We start from the raw sequence: 23,836 nt of genomic DNA on the forward strand, positions 1-23,836 counted from the left end.
AGCTGCTCAGCTGAAATAATTCAATACCTTCAAAGAAGAAAGGACAAAGTATTCATATCATGCCATGGTGCTATTTTTAGGCCATCCTAATGTAATTTACCTCAGTAAGAAAAGGTTGAGTCAGGAGATACTGTCACAATGGCCCAGTATAACCTAATGTCAGAGTTTTTCACACAGTTTTGATGGGCAGCTTCTTTTCTTAACAGTCTGGTCTTTGTCTCTTCCTCGTTCTTCCCATACACACAAAGAGCTCTACCAGTTCTAAGGAAGAAACACAACCCTGCCCATGGTACTCACAGCCATGGCAATGCCAGCACTGCACTCCAGCACCCTTTGATTTGCCTTCAGGCAAGGGACAGGGCTGGGACCAAGGGGATGGGGAACAAGAGTTGCTGCCCAGAGAACCAAACCCAGCCAGTCACACCACTTGCTTTACATGCCTGTACTGCCACTGCCTCTTCACTTGGCCATCAGAAGACAGATCATTTAGAGGGAAGGAGAGAAATGGTGTGAAGGAAGAGACAACTTTAAAATCTAATTTTCTCTGAACTTTTCATATCCTACCAAGATTATTCAGCTTCCCTTTGGTCAGTGAAGTGAGAGTGCCCACCCTGCTAAGCATCTTTTTGAGCCAAAAAGCATATTAAGAACTTGGAAACAGCCTTGATATATATCTGAAGGAAATACAACTCTCAGAACGATTTGAAAATGATCCTAAATGTTGTCAGGCAGTAAACAGCACAAATCAGTACATACTTGGCATAAAAAGAGGCAATTCCTTCCAGAGCAAACTGCAGGAATACTTGAGAACAACAGATACAGGAAAAAAAAACAAACCAAACCACACCTATAACCTTAGAAACGAAGCAAAACCAAACCAAACTCCCCAAAACAATAATAAAAAAACCCTAAAAAACAAAACCAAAAAACAACCAACCAAAAAATTCAAAACAAAAAACTCACACACACCTATAACCATCACATGTAAGACTGGATAGAAGAGCTTGAGCTAACATTAAAACTTTAGCAGGAGCATGTAAGAATGTCCATGGTGTGGCAAATTGCTTTCAGCAAAGCACTTTGTTCAGCAAAAGCTATCAGATGCAGTAAGCATCTGAAAAAAAGACCAGGAACTGCACAAGTCTGTGGAGGATGACCAGCAGATACTGATTTTGCACATCTGGGAACTCTTGATATTGAATAAACAGTAATGTTTGCCATGAACTACAAAATGGCACAATCATGACATAACTATCCCAGACTCCTCTTACAGAAAGCTTAGAGCGCCAAACATTTTAAGCAAAACCAAACACACCATTCCAGCAAGGACCAGAATAGTCTTTACTGAATAAAAGACACAACATGAGGGACAGTGGTTTAGGTTGAAAATGGTTTCACAATGCTCTTGAGAGTTTTGCCTCAAGATTTCCACAGTTGGTCACTTCTGGACCTCAAACAGGAGACCCAGAAGGGAATGATTTCAGAAGTGTTTATCTCAGATGAATTTGAATTAAATCTAATGAAGCACAATGTCATTTGACATTTAAAAAGTGACAGCATCAGCACAAGGACCAAAGAAGCTTGTTTTCCTCAGGGTTTGTGTCTTGTGATTCAGTGTGGGGCCACAGTCAAATTTTTTTTTCCCCATGGTTATGGCATTTGTAAACAAACATTTGCTGCCATGTGGCTTCTCTTTCGCTCAGTAACATGTGAGCCCATGAATGCCTCTCTACAGGATTCCTCTCAGGCTTTTCTCTCCTCGCTCAGTGGGGCACATTTTCAACGAGCTAATTGGAGCTTTTTTCATTTTGTTTTTTTTTTCTATTTAGAAGTTAACCATCTGTCAAATTAATTTAAATCATCTGCAGAATTATAAATTGCTGGTAAGGTTGGGGAGAAAGGAGAGAAACAAACCAACACACATGTGCCAAGTAACTGCCAAAGCACCATTCCTTTAGTGACCTGGCACAGATAGTCTCATAAGGTAAACCTGACATAGTATTGTTTAAAATTATTAGAATTATCTACCTTTTTTGAAATGTCTTTAAAAAACCCCAGTGACTTGGGGTATGATTCCTTCTTAGGATGAACACTCACCACATTTAGGACATGAAGACCTGCATGTTCAAAGTGTACATATGAACAGATCCAGGAGAAATTCCAAGTGCTGACTGATGAGGGATTTAGTGATTTGGATGAAACTTAAAAAGTGACAATTTATTACTGTTAGTTAAGCCCCCCTTGAATTCACCAACAAAGAAAATTCCAAAAATCATCCAGTGCCCCAGAGCAACACCATAAAACTGCTGCAACATGAAGTTGCACTTTGGGACTCAGAAAATCCAAAGGCTCTGATTATCTTAAATTTGTCACTCTGCAGCTTTTTTCCAGCTATTAACTACAAGCAAATCATCAAATACAAAGTAGTTATGACAATTACCACACCAACACGTCATCTGTTCTGAGTAGACAGAGCATCTGCATAACATCATTTATGAAAATCAACATGAAAGTGTTAAGAATTATGATTTTTTAAATAAATGAATATAAATACGTCACTTGCAATTTTATGATAATGAAATCAAAAGACAACAATATCAATAAACATAGATATTTTATATATAAAAGTGTTGTTTATTGTAAGGAAACTTTAAATATAACCAACAATATTGAAAATATCATGACTGGCATTTATGGCCTTGATTGTAGTTTACTGCCATACAAGTAATTTCTAGCATTTTTCTTAATCACATCAAGCCAGTGCAAAATATAGGTAGCTTTTAGAGATTAAGCATACAGAATGACAAGAGTGTAGATTTTGGTTACCTGACATTTCCTTCTAGTATAACAGCTTCTCTTTTTTCCATAAATCAAAAGTACAAAGGCAAGTTATCATATGTGCAATTAATCACACCAGGTTTCTAGGTAAAAAAAAATTACATTTGTAAATTTTGCTCAGATTGTATTTCTTACGAATCTGACTTATAATTTATACCATACTGTATGATATAAATTATATAGTGTTATCATATTATATAATCATAGTTTCATATACAGGTATGATTATATGAATTGTCAGAACATATCACTAACTGTAGGGTAATGATTGCATCAACACACACAAATGTATGGCATTAGAAAAGTCATTATCTAAGAAGGAAAGATGTTATAATTCAGGTGTTTGGAACAGGGCATGAGCAGCCTTCCACCAACTCTTGCAGTGTTATTTTGGCAGAACTACTGCCCATTGCCAGTAGGTGCATGAGTTTTGTACATCAACAGACAGGTTTTAAAACTGGACTGTGCCTGAAGTTTCCAGTCACAGACCTTGTAAGCAATGAGCCCTGTGCTCCTAACTAAGATGATATTCCCTCTCCTCAGTCTCAGAAGGTATCCCATGCTGTTATGGCTGAAGATGTTATTTCATGATGACCTACAGATTTTTGAAAGCAAGACATGTTCGGTGTAACAACGACAGACGTGTGCAAAGCTTTGGAAGTACTGATCTTTCAAATTAAAAATATTTTTGCGCTTCCTGGTAACGATTTTAAAGGACAAGCTTAGTTTAGCATGGCTTTGAATATCAATCACTTCAGTAATTGACTGATCTTTGATAGTTAAGATTAGACTGCAAGAAGAGAGATATACAGAGATCATTTCATTAGAAACACATAAAAGATTTAACAATAAGAAAGGTGAGATCTAAAAAAAAATCAACTAGAGAACAAGCATATATAGAGAAGACAAAATGCATAAATATAAAACAAGGGAGAAGGAAAACAATATAAGGTATGTATGATTAGGTAGAACATGACAATGACCCGTGCCTTTGCTTTGAAAGCATTAAGGTTAATTTGTCAGCTGTCCTCACTCATGTACAGAATACGTGTAACTAATAAAAATGCAGTTTATTGCAAAGATATACAAGTCCTCTAAATTGCATAAGATATTACAATGTCGTGCTGAAACATGACATATTAAACAAAGAGGACTTTAAAACAAATTACAAAATGTTAAAAATCAGATTTGGGTCATGAGCGTTACACAAAACGCATTGTCATGCTTTATCTTACGATTAATCTTGTGATTCACTACATCTGTGATAAATGCAACATAAATCATGACAACTGTAATAGTCAGAAAGTAGTATCTACTGTATATCTTCTGTATTAATACATATAAACACTTTGTGTGCACTAATACTTTCAACATATCACATTCAAACTAACAGTCTTTCCAGAAAAATTGTAGCCTTTTTGAAGAACTGAAGCTGGTTTAACAAGTTCATCACATGTGGGGTTTTTTTTTTAAATCTGTTCTTCATGGAAATGCTGTGTTAAAAGGCTTGATTTTCAAAGGTGCTGTACTATCACAGGTCATCCTAATAGCAGATGGAATCAACTCCAAGCACTTTTAAAAATCAAGTCCACAATTTACTGAATTGCTATTTCATTTACTAATATTTCCACCTTAATAAGTAAAAAAAAAACAAACCAAAAACCAAAACCAAACAAAAACCCCAACCAAAACCAAACCAAAAAACCCCAAACCCACTCTTAAAATCACAGAAAATGCTTGGCATCTATAGGAAGAGAGACAATTTCTCAGTGGACTAACCACTACTGTGCTATGTTCTCATAACAGATCTTGTTGCTCCAATGCTTAGTTCATGCACTGGTCTCGGCAATGTCCATGTTTGTTCCAAACAGAGCAACCAGCTGCTCCTCATAGTTTGCAATGTTCCTTTTCAGAATTTCCATACAAGGTCCCAAAAGCCTTTCAAATGCTTGCACATCCATAACTAAGATAAAAAGGGAGGGAAAGAGAAAGAATATGATGTGCTCATCAGTTACAGACACTCATCATGGTATTTATGACATTCCAATGTAAAATTTTAAATGATAACAGAACAGATACTACTGAACCACATCCATTGTTTGCACAGGAGAGAACAGCTTATCTTAGCAAAACCAAGATCAACCAACATATTGGTGGCTTGAAACTTAATAATAAATAAACTTGAATTTTCCTACTAAGATTTATGTCACTGAAGAGCTGGTGAAGAAGTCTGAAGAGTCCTGGATTCCTCCACAAAATAGTTACAAAATCCACATTCTTAACTGGTGTTGTTGGCTGTATTTGGGGTCTAACTCAGTCTATTTCCTTGGTCTTTTTTATTTACTTCCACTCATAATGAAAATTGTAATAGATATTTATTTCCCAGCAAATGTACAAAGAGTTGAAGACAGTAATTGGCATGCAATGTCAGTGCACAACCAGCCAGAATGTTTTCTTCAGCTGATCACATAATGTGACCCACAGTTTCAGCCAATAGGACAGGGAGGAAACTTCTTACTTTCAGCCTGTTGGCCTGTAGTCTCTTGTCTCCCCAGAAATGTTTAGCAGCTCTGCTATTTGGGAAGTGCCAGAGGTCTTTGTTACTCACCCATCCTGGGTAATGACACTCTTCCTCACTCAGTGCCTCTTACTCCTTCCTGTCTAACATTGATTTGCCAGATCATCTCTGTGTGTTTGAGTTAGGAATTTAAAAAAATTGCGAACTTTTTTGATTACTGGCTTGGTAATCAAACTGTTATTCAAGAATGCAAAATCTGTCTTTGCAGTTTGCAATTTTCCCATAATTAGAAACAAATAATTAGGAGCCAAACATCAGACCCTGAAAAGCAATGGCTGCAGAGGGTTGTCAATGAGCACAACTCCCATGATCTTCACTTTTGCTGTACCTGAGACTACAGTGTGATGGAATGATTAAATCAACAGCTGGTGAAACAAAGAACTTGTAAAGAGTTTGAATCATGGTAATAAAATGGGACAGGATTATTAACAGTTATTTCTTGGATGAGTCATTCTACTGAGAAACGAAATACTTTACCTTCCTGCAGACTATTAGACATTTATCTGATAGTTATAAATGGTTTGCAGCAATACTTTGTACTGTCCTAAAACAATTTTTACTTCCATACAATCAAAAAAAATACTGGAGAATTTGTGTGTAATAGTATTTATCAACTGCAAGTAATTTTTGCAGACAAATAATGTGAATAGGAATGCAGAGCAATAGGTGATGCACTTAAACAGTCTTATTTGGGTAAATGTCATTAAATCTTATATTCTTGAGAAAGACAGACTTACAATAAAACCAAACAAATAGATTATGTATCATTTTATAATAGATATAAAATATTATTGAACAATACCTAAACATTTGACAGTGCCAAGAGCAAATGCAGAAGCAGCTCGTGGTTTGTTAGTTACAAGAGCAAGTTCTCCAAAATATTGTCCTCTTGAGCATCGAGCTATTTCAACTGCTCCATTCTCTTCTAGATCTTGCTTACCCTGAAATATCATGTGAAAAAAAGAAAAGTAAGAGTATGAGGGAGAGTTTTGCTGAACTCAGGATTGAATAAGCAAAATTACAAGATTTAAAAAAAATGTTTTAGGGATGTTTACCTTCCTTGTCATTATAATCCTTACTTCTCCAGATTCTACAATGAAGAAAGAATCAGCCAAATCACCCTGCACAGGAAAAAACCCGAAGTGAGTAAAAGAAATGTAAAGTTTTCCTTTTAGTTTCATTAACAATAAAGTATTTGCAACCAGTGCCTTAAAGCTCATCTTTTTGATACCTGTTGCAAAAGAAATCACTTTTCATTTGAAAACCATACTTTAGGCACATAACAATGAAAACATCTGTACAGAACTGCCAGCAAGGCCTTTTCAAGCAAAGACATGGCTGGCTGTGCCTTACGCAAAAACCAGAGAAAACCAATGGTATGGAAGACTTTAAGGATTCTTAGTACTGTTTCTCCACTTCTGTATTTCTTCTAAATTATTTTCCTTACCAAGTTTCCAGCATAAAAATCCTCCAAGGGCTATCTGATATCCAGTGATTATCTCGGGGCAAGACAATCGCAGCTGCCTCTCCTGAAGATTTTACTTCTGAATTCTTTTTCAAAAGATTACCATATTTTAAAAATAAAAATAAGGTAAGTCCTCAGTGCTCCTCACTGGAAGCCCATTTATGTAGTTTGAATTCCTAAGTATACTAAAAGTGGTGACTCCTTTATTTATACCAACAAAGAGGGTTGTTTTTCAAAGCACTGTGAGTGAAAAGTTGGCTTTTCAAACAAAATAATCACCTCTCTTACATGTAAGATTCATTGGTTTTGTTTAGTTGAGAAAGAAAAATATAGTTTAAAAGTAAGCATTGTCTATAGATAACATGATTTCTGTTACCTATTGGAAAAGGAAAACTGAAACTGGAAATAAACTGTACCTGAGCAATGATTTGTTCTCCATCTTTGTACACTTTGGTACCAATCACATCAACCACTTTTAAACGCTCAGACATCTTCATTTAAAAAGAGAAAATGTAAGAAATACTTAGTTAACATTATGATACTATATATTTAGAAAACACTTTCATATTTCTTTTCATGAATCTTTGCACAGAATAGTGTATCTTGATTTACCTGTTTTGATAACCATTAAGCAGAGAACTGCTGAATCATGTTCCAGAAGGGTATACTACAGTTTTAATAGCCAGATATTTGGATAGAGCTTCCATTTTTGTAAGAGGTCTATAAATCCCAAATATTCCCAAATTATTTTTAAATACAACGTTAACAATAATTCTTTAAATTTAGAAAAAACAAAAGTATACAAAATTTTATTGTGGAGAAACTTTGAATTCCAAATTCAGACTCTTCAAAAGCAGAATCTTATCAGGTACCTCAGATACAGCCATTAAAATAATCCAATAGAAATCTTACTTCTAAAGATTTAAGGAATGGCAATGACTCAATAAAACTTTCATACATTCTTCTTTTTTTGGCATTATTTTTTACAATGATTCTTCGGAATGTTACCCTGTCCTGAAAACACAAAAAGAGAGTTTATTAACAGAAAATATGTGTGTGCTAGAAAGTACTTCAGAAATGGCTGAATATGTTCAAATTACCCAATTTTAGTCACTCAGTGTGGCTGTCAAACTAGCTACAGTCAGTTGCAAAAGGTTCCTCTAGAGGTCAACCAAGAGCTCCTAAAGTTAAGCTCCTGATCTGATTCACCTTATGAAAATTTCTGTCTTTTGGCAGAGAGCACATAGTGAGTTCACATAGAGAGGGTAGAGAACTTTTGTTAAACTATGAACGCTGCGTAATTTAAGATATTTAAGAAATATTCAATATTTAAATGTTTAATTTACAAAGTTTATTCATTATCCTGAGCTCCCATACATATTGATACATACTCACATACTCAAAGAGGTTTTTATATTATTACATAAACAAAACCAAAGTCCATGGGTCTGGGTCTTAGGTCAAGTCCACTTTCTGCTATTTCAGCAGCACAAGAGTCACTGCTGCCCTAAGCAGCCAACTGGACATTCCTCAGTATTTGGCCATGCAAGTGAACCAGACATGGAAAAACTCCACAAATGCTGTTTTCTTCCCTTAACTTCATCTAACTGTGTCCTGGTGACAGACAGAGAGGAAATGCATTGCAAGCCTTCACTGCTCCATGTGGGACTTACTGGCCAGTACAACCCAACCCAATTTAAAGCCATTCTTACATTGTCCTACAGAGTCCCAAAAATCACATGGATTAAGCTGGTGAAAAACCACGTTTCACTTCACTTCAATGTAATCTTGGGATCATTCATTAGACTGATATGAACATCTTGAAGAAGATGGCCATCCCAGTTTTACATTTCGGTCAATTTTATTGCTGTTGTTGAAGATTCAGATAGCACAACTTCATACTGGAATATTATTCTGGAACCAAAGGCATGTCCAATCAAGATTTGGGGAAAAAAATTATATGCAATTGTCAAGTGGTTTTCTATCTGAGAAATTATAATTAAAGTAAAACAATTTTTTTTTTTAAAAATACCCAGTGCTTTCTTAGGCCTCAGATTTGCATCTGTAGATTCTGGAAAAAAACAGCATTGTGGTGGGAGTTCTCAGAATTAAACTTTCTGAAATTATATTTTTTAAATGCTGATATACCATTCCATTGCAATTTATATATATTTTTTTAATAGCTTAAAACAAGTATTGCACTTACCAAACCCCAGATGGCACCAGGAGAGGTAGCTATAATTGTAGCTGCTCTGGGTGTGTTGTACATTAAGGCCAACTCACCAAAGCATCCTCGGTTGTCATAGGTTCCAACACACCTCCCAACACCGTCGCATTTTACATAAATATCATAGGTACCTCTGTTAATACAACATGTAAATACAGTTAAAGAATCCAGCCCTGGTCTTTGCTAAGCAGCCTCTCACTATATTTTTTATACCATGAATTCCAAAGATGAAGTATTTGAAATGTACATTCACTTGTTTCAATAGTATTAAATACCTTGAAGAGACATCTCAACGACTTATATAAATAATAAAAGTGGTCTCTTTTTAAAGGGAAGGATAGGGTTGTTAGTTTCTACATTAACTCAGTTTAAGATAGACTGGATGTATAGGGATCTACTGATCACCAAAACTTACTAAAAATTAAGCTCTAACTTACTAGTTGTTTCTTAATTTCACTTTAACCACACTAAACACAAATGTCACAAGTCCTTGCAAAAATTGTTATGATAGGATCACTGAAATAATAATACAAGTTATTTAACATTTTAAATATTTTTCAGTAGTACTTTATAACAAAATAAATAAAAGTGAAGCAAGAATAAGAAGGAATGTACCTGAAAAGGAGCATAAGATTATGAAATAAAGATATGCATTTGTTTGATATATTGTGCATTTCTCCTCCCCACCATTAAATCAGTAACTTTTGTTTTGCTGTGAGAATGCAGTAAAATCTGGTATCTTATAAAACATGTTGCCAACCCCATCGATGCTGAGCCATCATTTTGTTCAGTGCTGAATATTTGTATGCTATGTGTTGATAAATCACATGAATGTAATGCAACAATCTGCAATTATTTCATTGGTAAGGGACATAGAGGTGATTCAGTGCACCTAAAAACTGCAAGGCTGACAGAATTTTGTGAAGTCCCTGCAGCCTTTTCCATAAGAGATGACAATCTGTAACCTCACAAAGCTGAAAAATAGTGGCTTTCCAGCACAGAATCCTGACACACTTCTACAATCTTCTGATTTAGTATTTCAGTTACATGGGGCCAACAACAATCATCTAGTCCAACTACATGACCACTTCAGGGTTGCCCAAAAGCTAAAGAATGTTATTAAAAGAATTGTCCTAATGTGTCTCATACACCAACAGGCTTGGAGCATTGACCACCCCCCTAGGAAGCCTCTTCCAGTGTCTGACCACCCACTTGATAAAGAATCCTTCTATCAAGTCTGAACCATCCCTGGCACAGCTTTGAACCATTCCCATGAGTCTTACCACTGAACACCAAGAGAAGAGCTCAGCATCTCCCTCTCTACTTCCCCTGCTCAGGAAGCTGCAGAGAGCAATGAGGTCACTGCTCAGCCCCTTCTTCTCCAAACTAGACAAACCAGAGTTCTCAGCTGCTCATCACAGGACATTCCTTCCAGCCTTGTCACCAGATTGGCTGCCCTCCTCTTCGCATCCTTCTAAATTGTGGGGCACAGAACTGCACACAGTGCTCAAAGTGAGGCCACACCAGCACTGAATACAGTGGGATATCACGTTTTTTGACTGCCTGGTTGTCACTGATCAAAAGCCTTTGCCTTTTATTTTTGAGTTCTAGCATAATACTCCTAACAAACACTCCCAGAAATCACTGTGTTAGTCTAAGACTACAGGTACAAATAAGAAAAGGTGGTTTGGGACAGCCTGGCTGGAGCCTGTGTCGAAAGACGAATGAAGGATGCCAAAATCGATGCTCTTCCCAGCTCACTGATTTCAACAGTCATGATTATCTAGGATTTTACTTAGTTACCTGTTTTGTCCCATACATATCTCCAAATGAAAAGCAACAACTTAGCTACTCAAGGTCTAATAATATTAATGCAAGCAAGAAAATCTACAGGTAGTACTGAAATGCCAGTAAGATTTCAAATATTGAGCTGTAAAACTTGTCCCATTGTGTTTTGTGTTAGATTTCTTTCCATGTTAACAAAAAAAAGGAAAAAGGAAAAACCCCGAAAACGGAAAACTCCACCTTTGGTATCAAGCAATACATAACAAGAACACATTTCCACATGAAAAAATCTGCCTCCTTTTAGACACTGCTTTCCATAGCTCAGACAGAGCTATACTGATTCACATGTGCTCTTTTTTTTTCTCCCATCCAAGTATATGTAAGAGTCAGATACAAGTTCATAGAACTCAATGGACTTTTGCTTAATACTCTGTGCAATGATGAGACACAGCAATTCACCTGTCAATGACGTAGAAGTTGTCACCGTCATCCCCTTGATCGATGACATGTTCCCCTCCTTCAACCAGCTTTTCAAACATCGCATCTAACACCTGAGACATCTGTTCCTGTTTAAAAGAACACAAAGACAAGAAATTAGCATCTGCTTTTAAAGCTTTACTCTTCCAAATAACTAACTGTCCAGCTTCCCAATATGCAGATAAAAATGTGGAAAATATTCATGCTACAGAACTGTGTGAATCAATAGAAAGTTTTATTTAGTATTGTGTTTTTTTCTCTTCCAGTGTTCAGAGCACAGCTTCCCTTCTTGTCCCTGTGTGTGATAAAATAGCTCTTCCCTGCAATATAAATTACTCATGACCATCCAAAGAGAGAATTTCACTTTTCTCAACTGAGTATTGTTATACTATTGAAAGAAAAAACTGTATCTCTTATTGCATATGTTAGACTTACCTGATTTTGTCTTCACAAACAGAATTTAAAGTTTCAAAACCATTGTTAAGCATTTTGAAAATCTAAATTATACAATGCCTGCAGAATGTTGGGCCAGATGTAATAAAAAAGGTCTGCAGTGCTTTGGTTGAGTCTGTAAATGCTGGACTGTGTGGGAAGTAGGAATTTACACATGGCTAGAAAATTACTTTGCTATTTTGAATGGAATACAAATGTTTAGTGATAAATATTAACAGACTAACAAAATGTGATTATCTGAATTATGACTGTCTAATAACAGAACCAAATCACTAATTACATAATTTGTGTTGTTTGGTGTAAATTTTCTAAAACTTGACTATTCACATCTCTGAAAATCAAACACAGCTTATTGCAGATTAACAATGTGAATCCTAAAAAGATAACTTGAAAATTTTGATTTTATTTTCCGTTTATCCCGCAATATACGTAAAATTCTAATAATAATCACAAATAGGTACTCTACTTTTTGAAACTTATTAAGTACGTATCATACTGGAACAAGCAGGTTCTAGTGAAAACCGTGGTAAAGAAAAGGCTGTCGATTTGCACTTTGCAGTGGTTCAATTCACAGCATTTCCAGCCACTGAACGATGGATGGCATTTGCTTTTCCAGAGACAACCAGTCTAAACCAGTCCTTTAGAGTCCTTCTGCAGCCCATGGACAGAGATAACCATACAAGGGAGGTCAGAATCATTCCCTAGATTTCTCTTTCTTTCCTCTGAGGACAGACATATCTATTGTATCTCCCAGTTACACTCAATTTTCAGGTGAAATTAATTCCATCCTCATGCTGTTGAATCTCTTCACTTACTGAATGCTTTTAAAAATATCAGCAGTACCATGTTATCCAAGCCTTTTTGAAAAATGGAAGCTAAATAGGATTTAACTTCACGGCTTTTGCTGTGTGGGCACAGAGAACAACAGAGTGGCAGCATCCACCCTTCGTACAGCTGAGCAGGGTAAAGTACAGCATGACATCATGCAGCACTCCCAGGCCAGCAAAGAACTAGTTAACTATGTCTCTATTTAGTTAGTACCTTTGTTAGTATAATCAGGTATGTACTTGCAAGAAGAAAGATCATTTTAGTTATCAGTTAACGTGTTACAGTTCATTTCAGAAAAAGGGAAAAGTGTGTGTCGGTGCCACTGGGAGAGACTGAAAATTGGGCACAGGACTTGCCTTTTAAAAACTCTCATGCTTAAATTAATAGGTAGTATTACTTTGTTTTCAGTCCTCCCAATGTGAACTAAAAGAAACTCCCACAGAATCTGCAAAACTGACCTAATGTCAGTGAGTTGTCCAAAGCACTGGAAGCAGCACCTTCCCTTCCTCTTGCTTTACACAGGAAATTGGCTGCTGTTTGAAAACAAGTAAGAACCTGCAGAATGCTCCACACTTTGTGGGAGGCTAAAGGCTATATGTTATTCTCTAAATGCAAGCAATGCAAGAAAAATGCATTATATGGCACTCAATCCTTGGAAATTCAAATACTTCCAAGATATCTCAGGGGAAAAGATTAAATGAAAAAGATGGTTATTTGATGTACTGGAGGAACAACACATATAGATAAAATCTTTATTCAGTATGCTTCATCTCACATTTCTGATTAGAATATTTTCAATCTCATAATTATCACAGAATCAACTGGGTTGGAAAAGACCTCTGAGATCATAGAGTTCAACCTTTGACCAAACACCACCTCGTTTACTAGACCATGGCAGTAAGAGCCACATCCAGTCTCTTCTTAAATACTCCAGAGACGGTGACTCCACCACCTCCCTGGGCAGCCCATTCCAATGTCTGATCACTCTGTAAAGAACTTCTTCCCAATGTCTAACCTCAACTTCCCCTCACACAGCTTAAGACTGTGCTCTCTTGTCCTATTGCCTGGGAGAAGAGACTGATACCCATCTGGCTATGACCTCCTTTTTGGAGCTTCTCTTTTCAAGCTCACCAAACCACAACTTCTCCAAAATGTAAAACTATATTTTTAGACAACATAATAGAATTCAGAAATACAATTACCTTTTAAAAGCATTATAAACTCTAGAAGGTATTTAATAGGTTTCAGGGCAGTCCATTATCTGCTGAAGCACTGCACATGTATTTTAACTTTCTAAATAAATTGCAACTAACTTAAAGACAAATGGTCCTTCTTCTAAAGCCTTCCACTTAAAACAGAGCAGACTTCAGTAACCAAACCAGGAACATGGCCTTTCCTTTTACCATGAGAACTACACAGCTTGCTTGGATCTCTGCCAGACTGAGGGTCAGTTTATAGGCACCCTCTGTAGTTTGTTTGAAAAGATAAAGATCAGTAATTTTAAAATTAAAAAGTAAATCTGTTTTATAAACATAATTAATTCTAGTATTTTATAAAATAGTTCAGTCTAAACACTTTTCTTCCTTAAAGCAGTTCTACCTTCAAAAATATGTATAAAATGAAAACAGGATGAGGCTTTTTATCAGTGTTTGTAAAGATGCCATATGTAATGCTATGGCAATCTTTTAATATTCTAAAGACTGATACCTTAAAAGTAGGATGATTTTTAAAAAAGAAATAAAATTTATCAAGAATCTGAAGTATTAAATATGTATGTTGTGCAATCTTTGTAACGTCTGCTAAAATTTCACTATCTTAACACAGGATGATGTGGAGATGACATGGGTTTTTTCCCTCTCTTAGACAAAGATAGGACCTACCTAGCGGTTTTATATCAACGTAACCCCTTTTCTCCACGTCCTGGGTAATCAGGTCTCCGTTATCCTTCCTGAGAGAACTCACATTTTCCCTGGTCTGTCTTTTATCACTGAAATACGTAAAGGAGGGTTTGTTGATATCCTTTCTGTCCTTGGCCAGATTTACTTTCGTTAGTGTTTTAATTAATTTCCTCACTATCTCCCTGGCTGTTTGGACAGTTTCTCTGTATTCATCCAAGGCTACCTTCCCCTGCTTCCACCCTCTGTAAGCCACCTCTTTGTGTTTAAGTTTGTCCAGAAGCATCTTGTTCATCCAGGCAGGTCTCCTGGCATTCTTCCCTCCTGCATTTTTCTTGAGCCTGGAGGAGACAATCCTGGAAGTATCATCCAGCTCTCTGGCCCCCTCTTTCCTCCAGAGCACCCCTCTATCCCATGGCACTCTACCAAGGAGAAACTTGGAGAGGCCAAAGTCTGCTCTCCTGAAGTCCAGAGTACTGAGCTTACTCTTAACCCTCCTCGTTGCCCCAAGGATCCCAACTCCACCGCTTCACGATCTCTGCAGTCCAGGCTACCCTTGAGCTTTGCATTCCCCACCAGCCCTCCGTGTTGGTGAGAACAAGGTCCAGCACAGCACTTCTCGTTGGCTTCTCCTCACTTGGAGGAGGATGTTAACATGAACACACTGAAGAACCTCCTGGATTGCTGTGTTGTCCCTCCAACACGTGTTGGGCGTGTCTGAAGTCCCCCATGAGGACCAGTGAATGTCAGGCTGCTCCTATCCATTCACAGAGGACCTCATGCACTCAGTCTTCCTGGTTGGGCAGCCATAGCAGATCACCACTGCAATGTCACCTGTCCCTGCCTTCCCTTTAATCCTGGCTCTCTGTCAACTCCTCATCCACCCCTAGGTGGAACTACATGCACTCCAGCTTGTCACTGACACAGAGGGAAACGCCACCTCCTTGTCTCCCCTTCCTGTCCTTTCTAAAGAGCTTGTATCCTTCCATTCCAACACCCCAGTCACAGAAGTTGTCCCACCATGTTTCTGTGATGCCCATGAGGCCATAGCCCTGCATAACTTAGGTGTGTGTAAGTCTGTTGTATTGCCATTCCAAGCTGAATGTACAGAATTGTGTGCATGTTTACAATCAGTTACAAAAGACATGATGAGATTCAGAGGCACAAAGCCCCAGGCAGAAATGATAACTGGTTTACCAAGGACATCCCCCTGGAACAGTGTGTGATTCCATCCCTCTTGCCATGTCAAGCAAAAAACTATAACTAAACACTCACTCTCCTCTTGCAGACTTTGTATCATACGAAGTGCTGTCCTCCAGATGCATGTTGCTTTATTTCAAAATAGTATGTTAACCTCAATGTCTCTCAATTTAACAAAACAAACATGGCAATCACATCTCAAGACAATTCCTTGAAGAAAACAGTCAGTGAGATAATGGCTATTAAGTATAACTAAAACTACATTTTATTTAGTATACAACTCACACAGATTAAAAATCCAGTTACTTGTATGTCCTCGCAAAACAGCTTTTGATTCATTCAGGGGAGCTGGTAGACTGTGGTGTGTCCTTCCCAAATGTCAAAGGCTCTTTTAACTGCCAAACTACCAGGTGCTTTGCTACCACTGAGCCAGGTATGTGTTTTCTTAACATCAGTTTGCAAATTTACTGTGACCTATTTTGTAAAGGGAAAAGGGTGAAGTTCTCCATACTAAACTCAAGCACTGGGCCGTCCAAGAAACACTGATGTTTAAACTGCTGATACAAACATTTGTTGTTTAACAAAGTGCTACATGAATGAATGAAGGCACTGTAGATAAAAAGGAAAGTAGGACATGATCATCACTGTCAGTCATGATAACGGCAAATGTAGAAAGGAACTTCTGACAATTTTCCTTCCCCACTATGTAAGAAAAGGTATCCAAGAGATAGAAGGCAGAGCTACATTTCTACAATTAAAATGATGTGGTGTCTAACAGCAAACCGAGACAATCTTAATCGGGCATTTGGCATGAGCTGGTAAAATCCAGCTATTAAGATGAGTGCAATAAATCTCTAAACTAATGGATGGTACAATGGAATTATATATGCTTGGGAATTCCCCAAAAGAAGGATTAGTGTGCTGCTGGAGTGCTCCCTGGTACACAGGACATCTCAGTTAATTACTTTTAGATCCAAGACATCCTGCACAATTAAGTGAGCATAAGATTGCCTTGCACTTTAATAAAATAGTGACAAGACTTGCCTATCTTAAATGACTTGTAAAAATTATAATGTTCTGAGAGACAACCATATGACTATCATGTGAACAAAGTGAATCCACACTTCTAAAGTCCCTGAGTTCTTAAACCACTTTGCTATTTCCTCCTACAACCATTTTACTGAAATGAGTCCATTAGAATTGTTTCCTACTGGCCATCTTATTCTCACTTTGTGCAACAGGAAATATCAACTCGTTACTATTTGATGTGATATTAAGAAGTCAATGAAGCAGACAGAGTACCAGAATAGGGAGCAGGATGTGGGGAGGGCAGGTGGGGGGGGAGGGGAGAAAATGTTAGTAAAATTGGCCAGGAAACCATGCAAAGAAAAGGACTTCTTAATTAACAAGTCAGGATCTTGTAGAGGAACAGTAGATTACAAAATTCATGTGTACAGCTCTCTGCATTTGTTTTTCACAACAAAACCATGTACATACACTCTTTGGAACTCTGATATAAATATTAGCAGAAATATTAATCCAATTCAAAACATTTAGTTCCCTTGTGTAATATCCACTTTTAAACTAATCAAAAGGCATTTATTCCTTCACTGTCAAAGAATCTAATTTGTATTTCAATGTACAATCAATATTTGCAAGTGATATTTTCCTTGAAAAAACACCTTGACCTTCCTATACATAGTTACATGCTAAATTAGTACTCAGCCTCTCAAATATCATGCACATGTCCATCAGTCAGGCTCAATAACACATTTCATACTTTGTAACTAGACCTCTCAGCTAATTGGCTGATTCTTTTTTACAGTTTGCTAAAAAAAAAAAAGGCAGAAATAATTCAGAGTTGCAAATAGTTTCCAGAATTCTTAACTCAAATATGAAGGTACCTTACATCGTGCAGTTCTTTTGCAGAACATCTTCAACAGATGATTACAGAAACACAAAATAATTTAGGTCAGAAAAGGCCTTAAAGATGGTTGAGTCCAAGTATTAACCCAGCACTACGAAGTCCACCACTACACCACGTCCCCAAGGACCACCTCCAGGGATGGTGACTCCACCACTTTCCTGGACAGCCTCTTCCAATGCTCTGACATCTCTTTCAGTGAAGAAATTTTTCCTAATATTCAAACTAAACCTCCCCTGGCTCAGTTTGAGGCCATTTCCTCTTGTCCTGTTAGTTAGGAGAGGAGACCAACCCCTGCCTGGCCACAATCTCCTTCCAGGGGGTTGTAGAGAGTGATAAGGTCCCCTGCTTTTCTCCAGGCTAAATGCACCCAGCTCCCTCAGCTGCTCCTCAGACTTGTGCTCCAGATCCATCACCAGCTCCATTGCCCTTCTCTGGACACTCTCCAGCACCTCAATGTCCTTCCTGTACTGAGGGGCCCAGAACTGAACACAGGACTCGAGGTGTGGCCTCGCCAGTGCTGAGCACAGGAACAGTCACTGCCCTGGTCCTGCTGGCCACTATTCCTGATACAACAGGCGAAGTGCAGAGAATCCCTGTTTGTTATATCCGAGGTGTTTATATTGCCTTAGGTTGAAACAGAGGATTTAGTGCAGTTCTGCAGTTTGGGATCCCTTTAATTTGCAAAGAGCTTTGTGTTATCTTAGAAGGCAGGCTATTAACATGTTCAGGCATTGCAGGCTCAGTTATATAAATGTGTGTGTATGTGTATTTATATATTTATAGCTATATATATATATGCATATGGGGGGGTGTATACTTCAAAATCTGTAGTTCTGGTTCTTCACTGAAGTTTTTAACAACATTATGAGAATCTTCTGTGGAATGCTTTGGCCTTAAGTATAACAATCCAATATTCATAAAACAGTTACATTATGCTCTTTTTCATCTTCCTTCAAGTTAATCAATTCTAATTCATTAATCAATATTGTGCTCTCTTATACTAATTCCCAAGGTACGTAAGTGGCAATATGCCCAGAAATTGCTATTGCATACTTGTGAAACAATATGTATAATTCATTACCTTTTAGAAAAGGGTCAAGACCTATTTTAAATATTCTCTACAAGCATTAGCTGGGCAGAGCTCTCCAACATAAAATTTTCTTGAAAGAGAACAGATGATCTAACACCGCTTGTGAATTTTTGCAGAAAGGATTCAAACTTTAAGTGCAAGGGTGAGGCACAGCTTTGATGGTTCCAGTCCCTTGAGCCACACTGTTACTCTGATAAAATGTTCATCAGGTTTTTTAACTGCTGCCCTATTGGCCATAATAGCCAAACCAAATAGCCTGTTGTTAATCACCCCAGCAAATTTTCCTCTTTCTACGGCCATGCCACCCTGACACCTGATCCCGTCCGATCTTGGAAGGTCAGCAGGGGAAGTCCCAGTTAGTGCTTAGATGGGAGACCTCCTGGGAACACCGGGGGCTGTAGGTTCTAGTCCTGAGGCCTTCACTGTCACCATCCAAGCTCTTAGGATTTAAAGGGTGGGGCCAGTTCTGCGCATGCTGTGCCTCACCTAAAAAATCCACTGCACAGTCTGGAAGGGCACACCCATGTGGGGAGAGCCCTGCACAAATCTTCATTCATGAAGCCTCGCCATGATGATGATGGTGAAATTTTCCTCTTAAGACACAAAACCAAAAGAACAACAACTCTGAATTGCATTATAAAAAGGAAATGTAGAGAGTTGCCTTGGACACTAGATGAGCTGCTGCTGCTATTTCTCATGGTGATAAAACAGCTGTTAGGCTGAACAGAGAGAAATTTCAGTAATAGCGACTTAGGGCTTACCCTCAGTAATGGCTCAAGACTTCTGGTCATCATCTTGTTTTCTCTTTGCTGGCTTGCATAAAGTGATGTGAGAGGAAAGAGGGCATGCAGCTTCTGATTCCACTGCTAGTAACCTCCAGCATCTGGAGCACAAAGGAGGGGATCTGGGAACATGCTTTGTGCGTGCAAGTGGAGTAAGCAGCCTGGCACACCATGGCAATCCTGGGAGAACAGAAGTAGTATTGTGGTTTCTGGCAATGGGGTGGCAGGCAACCAAGAAGACAATAAATAATTCTCTGGTCTAAGAGGAAGAGGTTTTTCTGGGAAGAACAGAAAGAGGTGCTTTAGAGGAAGGATGAGTTAATCTAATATAGGCTACATTAATAGCATGGGGACAAGAAAACAAACACCTGAATAGACCTTGCTCTTCTAATTCACTCACCCACACGGTTCTGCTCCTAGAATTTAGAATACTCTAAAAAGTAGTAAAATAAATCTGCAAAACATGTTTCCCTCATCTTGTTGCAAATGAATGTTTCAATCCATATTTTTCTCTTCAAGTAAATTTTTCAATACTGTTATGCCTTAGCTAAAACTGATATTGAGTAACAGCAACTAGATGGGAAGGGATTAAGCCCTCAGAAAGGCAAAAAAATTGCTAACATACCAATTCTTGAAAAGTACTTTTTATTTAAGAGAGTTGACTAAGGAGTGCCTTGCTGAACTCACATTCACTGACCAGCCACATCTTCATCAACCTACAAAATTAAATAAAGTTTCAAGAAAATTCAAGTAACTTCACAGACTTTAAGGAACTTTTCAGAATTGGCCTTTAAAACATAAGAGTGTTGCTCAGGGAAATGTACCAGAACTAGTGTTCTGTTACACTACTATATTTTCAACCACAGCCAATATGTGAAATATTGATGTTTATAAATAATTCCGTGTTAAGTTTTTCTGTCTGATATTCAAAAACTGCCACAGGTAAATGCAGGCTCAAGACAGTATTGTGTGTGTACAGCAAGTCCTAAGCTGTCCCCATGTCTGAAGGTTATCTTTTTCTCCTCTCTCTCATTTAGCCTCAAGTTCAATTGGTTTTGCTGTTTTTTAATTTTATGTGATGGCTCTTGTCTGTTCAGATGGACGCTTTAATTAACATGCTGAGCAGCACTGTAAGTCACCTCCCAATTACTGCAACTTCTGCTTTAATGATATCCTTATCTTACCCTTCCATTCAAATTAAAATACAGTGTGTGAGGGTGGGATAAAGTTTTAAGAAAATGTGGACTCCACTGAGCATCGTGTATTGAACACAGTTTTGATCATGCTGTAAGACATGTTGTTATTCTGTATTTGAGAATGATGTTTGACACCCTGCTAAAAGGCCATCAGGAAAAAGCCATTTAGCACTTTAGATTGTCTCTATCTCCCTAACTGACCTCTGAAGCAATGATTTTCATACACAGAATTAGAGCAAAAAGAGGCTGAAGTTCAATGCAACGATAAAAAGAAACCACAATAGTGGGAGTGGGAGATGCTATCAATATGAATGTTGATTTTTGTTCCATAGACTTGAGCTTTAGCAGCTGCAGATATTATCTCTCTCCAAGATGAAGGAGGTTTTTGCTAATACACCACTCTGCAAACTGCAGCAGCTCTCATGCTGCAGGGTGGAGAAGCAGAGGTGAGGAAGAGAGCTGGCATAGGAACATTTAAATTACTGCAACTGCAGTGGCAGAGCCCTTGAGTCACTGCCTAGGAGGAGAACAAGAAGGAGGAGTGGGAGAAGTCCCCTGAGGACTACAGATCCTGGCTCCACAGAAGGAACAAACCAGACTTAAGAAGGCTAAATAAATTTTAATACCCTTCCTATCTTCAGATCTCAGTAGTTTTCCAATGTCTTTTATGAGTAAAATTATTATAATGAAAAAATCTTTTACAAAAATTATCTTATTCAACTTCCCAGAATGCTGTTCAGAAAGAACTTCAAGCAGGAGGAGGTGTCCTTAATCCACTGGACAATCTGAGCAAAGGTAAGTGAACAAGGCTTAGGAGATCCTGGGAGTTGATTTCAAAGCAGAGCTCCACAAGGGAAGAACTCAGCAAAGAAGTCTTCTGATAAACACCTGGAACAGACTGTGGGAATGATTAGCAATTACAAGTAACTGATTCAGAAGCAAAATCTAAAAACAAAGTTCAAGACATCAGTATTGAGACAGCAAGCACAGTCCTGAGAAGACCTTCACAAACAGGAAGTAATCCCTCAGTATTCCTTGGAAGAATCCAACCTTGGAAAAAGTCCATCAAGTGCTCACAGGGGAACACTTTAATGCCCTTTGTCTACACAACATTACAATACAGATAATATAATGTCAATAGATCCCTGTCTTGAAGACCAAGTGGCTGATGAATATTTAGTCAGAAGATCTTGTTCTTGCTATAAAGGGAAGCAGATTCCATCCAGAGGATTGATCCTGTAAGGACTATTAACATCACAGTAGGTTCTAGGAGCATATGATAATCCACTGGGTCACACGGCTCATAAGAGAGAGATGCTCAAAGATTAACTGAGGGGTCTGCCAAAATGCCACTGGCAGACTATTGTGATGATAGTCCAGCTAAGTGGAAGCCAGGACACAGCAGCAACAATGAAAATATATAATAAAATATATAATATATAATAAAGCAATTTAACATCCAGAGCAGACGCTGAAGCGTCAGGAACAGAAAGGGTAAATATTTGCATGACCTTTAGCTTGAACAAGTATAGGTGGAACAGCTGATTAACTACCCCTTAAACAGACAGCATGAGGGAATTAGGAAATCTTCTGTGTCAGGATCCTCAGTGCCACAAGAATGCACACGGATTATTAGCACCCACGCTGAGACTTTTGATACCCTTCTGTAATGCTCACACCAGAGTTCCTCAAAGCTGGGGGTTTGTGGCTCTCTGCTCCTCAGGGCTTCTCTTGAGTCCCAGGGCCAGGACTCAGCCCTTCTGCAGACAGAAGGAGGAGCTGGAAACCTGCAGCACAAATTCCTGTGCATTCTCTGTAACAGCACCTGACTTCCAAACAGAGCCACAGGCTGAGCTTTCCATTAGCTCCTTCTTGAATCAAATTTTAAACTTTCTGTTCTCATACTTAAAACTCTGCATAATTATTTTCTTTCCCCCCATGTTCCCTCCCCTGCCAGCACTGAATCAATTCTCTGGAGAAGGCATTTAGTGTGCTGTGAGTCATCCCAACCTCAGGATGTATGTTTTGATTGATACAATCACCTTTTCCTTCAAACAATCCTGTGGGGTTTTTTGGTAGCTTTATCACCTTTGTCTGATAAGGATCACTCATTCAATTCATGTAAGCTTTCTTAAAAGCCCACAGTTGTTCCTATAGGCAACAGAAGGAAACTATTTGCAAAGAAGAAAATTATCTGAAGCTTTCTTATGGTATCTGCATTAAGTGAAATAACAATGTCCGTTTCATAACTCCCTGTTCATTTACATCCAGAGCTAAACTTCAGGCTTTGGGTATAATTTTCTGTTTTGAGGGAGTGCCTTTTGCTAAAAAGTAACCAGCAGAGACAACTTACATATTCCAGTTAACTGATGCATTTATATACCTCAATGTACAGCAAGATTTAAAATAAGAAATACTTTACAATCACATTAATGTATAGTTTCATATTAATGTACTTCAAGATTATAATTTATGGTGCTGAACAAAAGACTCTCTATTATGATGTATCAGTTATAGAAATGGCATTTCTGGAATTTATGAAATGGCCAAGAAAGTGTATGTAAGGGCTTACAAAAGTCAAATCTGTGTATTTCTGTCCAAAAGCTCGAAAACTAATTTTTACCAGCACTGCTAAAAGCTATTCATTACAAAAAATTTCTTACCGGGTCTAGGTTCTTAAAAAGAAGAATGTCCTTGCACGCCTCCTGCAGTCTGTTTCTTTGATCATCTGTTTTGGGGTGAATAATCTGAGGGATATAATACAAAAACACTTAAAGTGATTACCATATAGCAGCACCAGCTGAAGAACTGAGCTAGTTCAACTATGCATTTTACACAATATTTTGGCCATTATTCATAACACTTTCATTTCAAAATCTTCAGGATTTGAGTAAACATTCAACAGTAAATACAATTGCACAAAAATGTTTCCTTAACCGCATATCACAGGTTTGGTAATTTAGAATAATACTCATGTCAGGTCCTACATGGGTGACTATTACAGGGAAGTTTTAAATGTTCCTTTAACACAAAAAACCATGAGGTTGCTGAAATATACAATAATAAAAATGTTTTTGGAAAGGAATGGTAATGCT

The 23,836-nt window shown here is 37.9% G+C and overlaps 1 protein-coding gene across 1 annotated transcript in view; it reads right to left on the minus strand.

Moving 5' to 3' along the window:
* Positions 1–2,620: 2,620 nt before the first annotated feature.
* The window catches only part of PRKAR2B (protein kinase cAMP-dependent type II regulatory subunit beta), a 95,862-nt gene continuing 74,646 nt past the window's right edge, over positions 2,621–23,836 (minus strand). Inside the window, exons 4-11 of the mRNA XM_071552633.1 lie at positions 23,405–23,488; positions 11,353–11,459; positions 9,088–9,241; positions 7,794–7,895; positions 7,298–7,372; positions 6,472–6,537; positions 6,219–6,357; positions 2,621–4,801 (exon numbers count right to left, since the gene is read on the minus strand). Coding sequence (XP_071408734.1) covers positions 4,668–4,801; positions 6,219–6,357; positions 6,472–6,537; positions 7,298–7,372; positions 7,794–7,895; positions 9,088–9,241; positions 11,353–11,459; positions 23,405–23,488 — 861 coding nt within the window. The 3' untranslated portion in view covers positions 2,621–4,667. The remainder of the gene's footprint in view (positions 4,802–6,218; positions 6,358–6,471; positions 6,538–7,297; positions 7,373–7,793; positions 7,896–9,087; positions 9,242–11,352; positions 11,460–23,404; positions 23,489–23,836) is intronic.

Source organism: Pithys albifrons, chromosome 3, assembly GCF_047495875.1.
Source record: "Pithys albifrons albifrons isolate INPA30051 chromosome 3, PitAlb_v1, whole genome shotgun sequence".
NCBI classification, from domain to species: domain Eukaryota; kingdom Metazoa; phylum Chordata; class Aves; order Passeriformes; family Thamnophilidae; genus Pithys; species Pithys albifrons.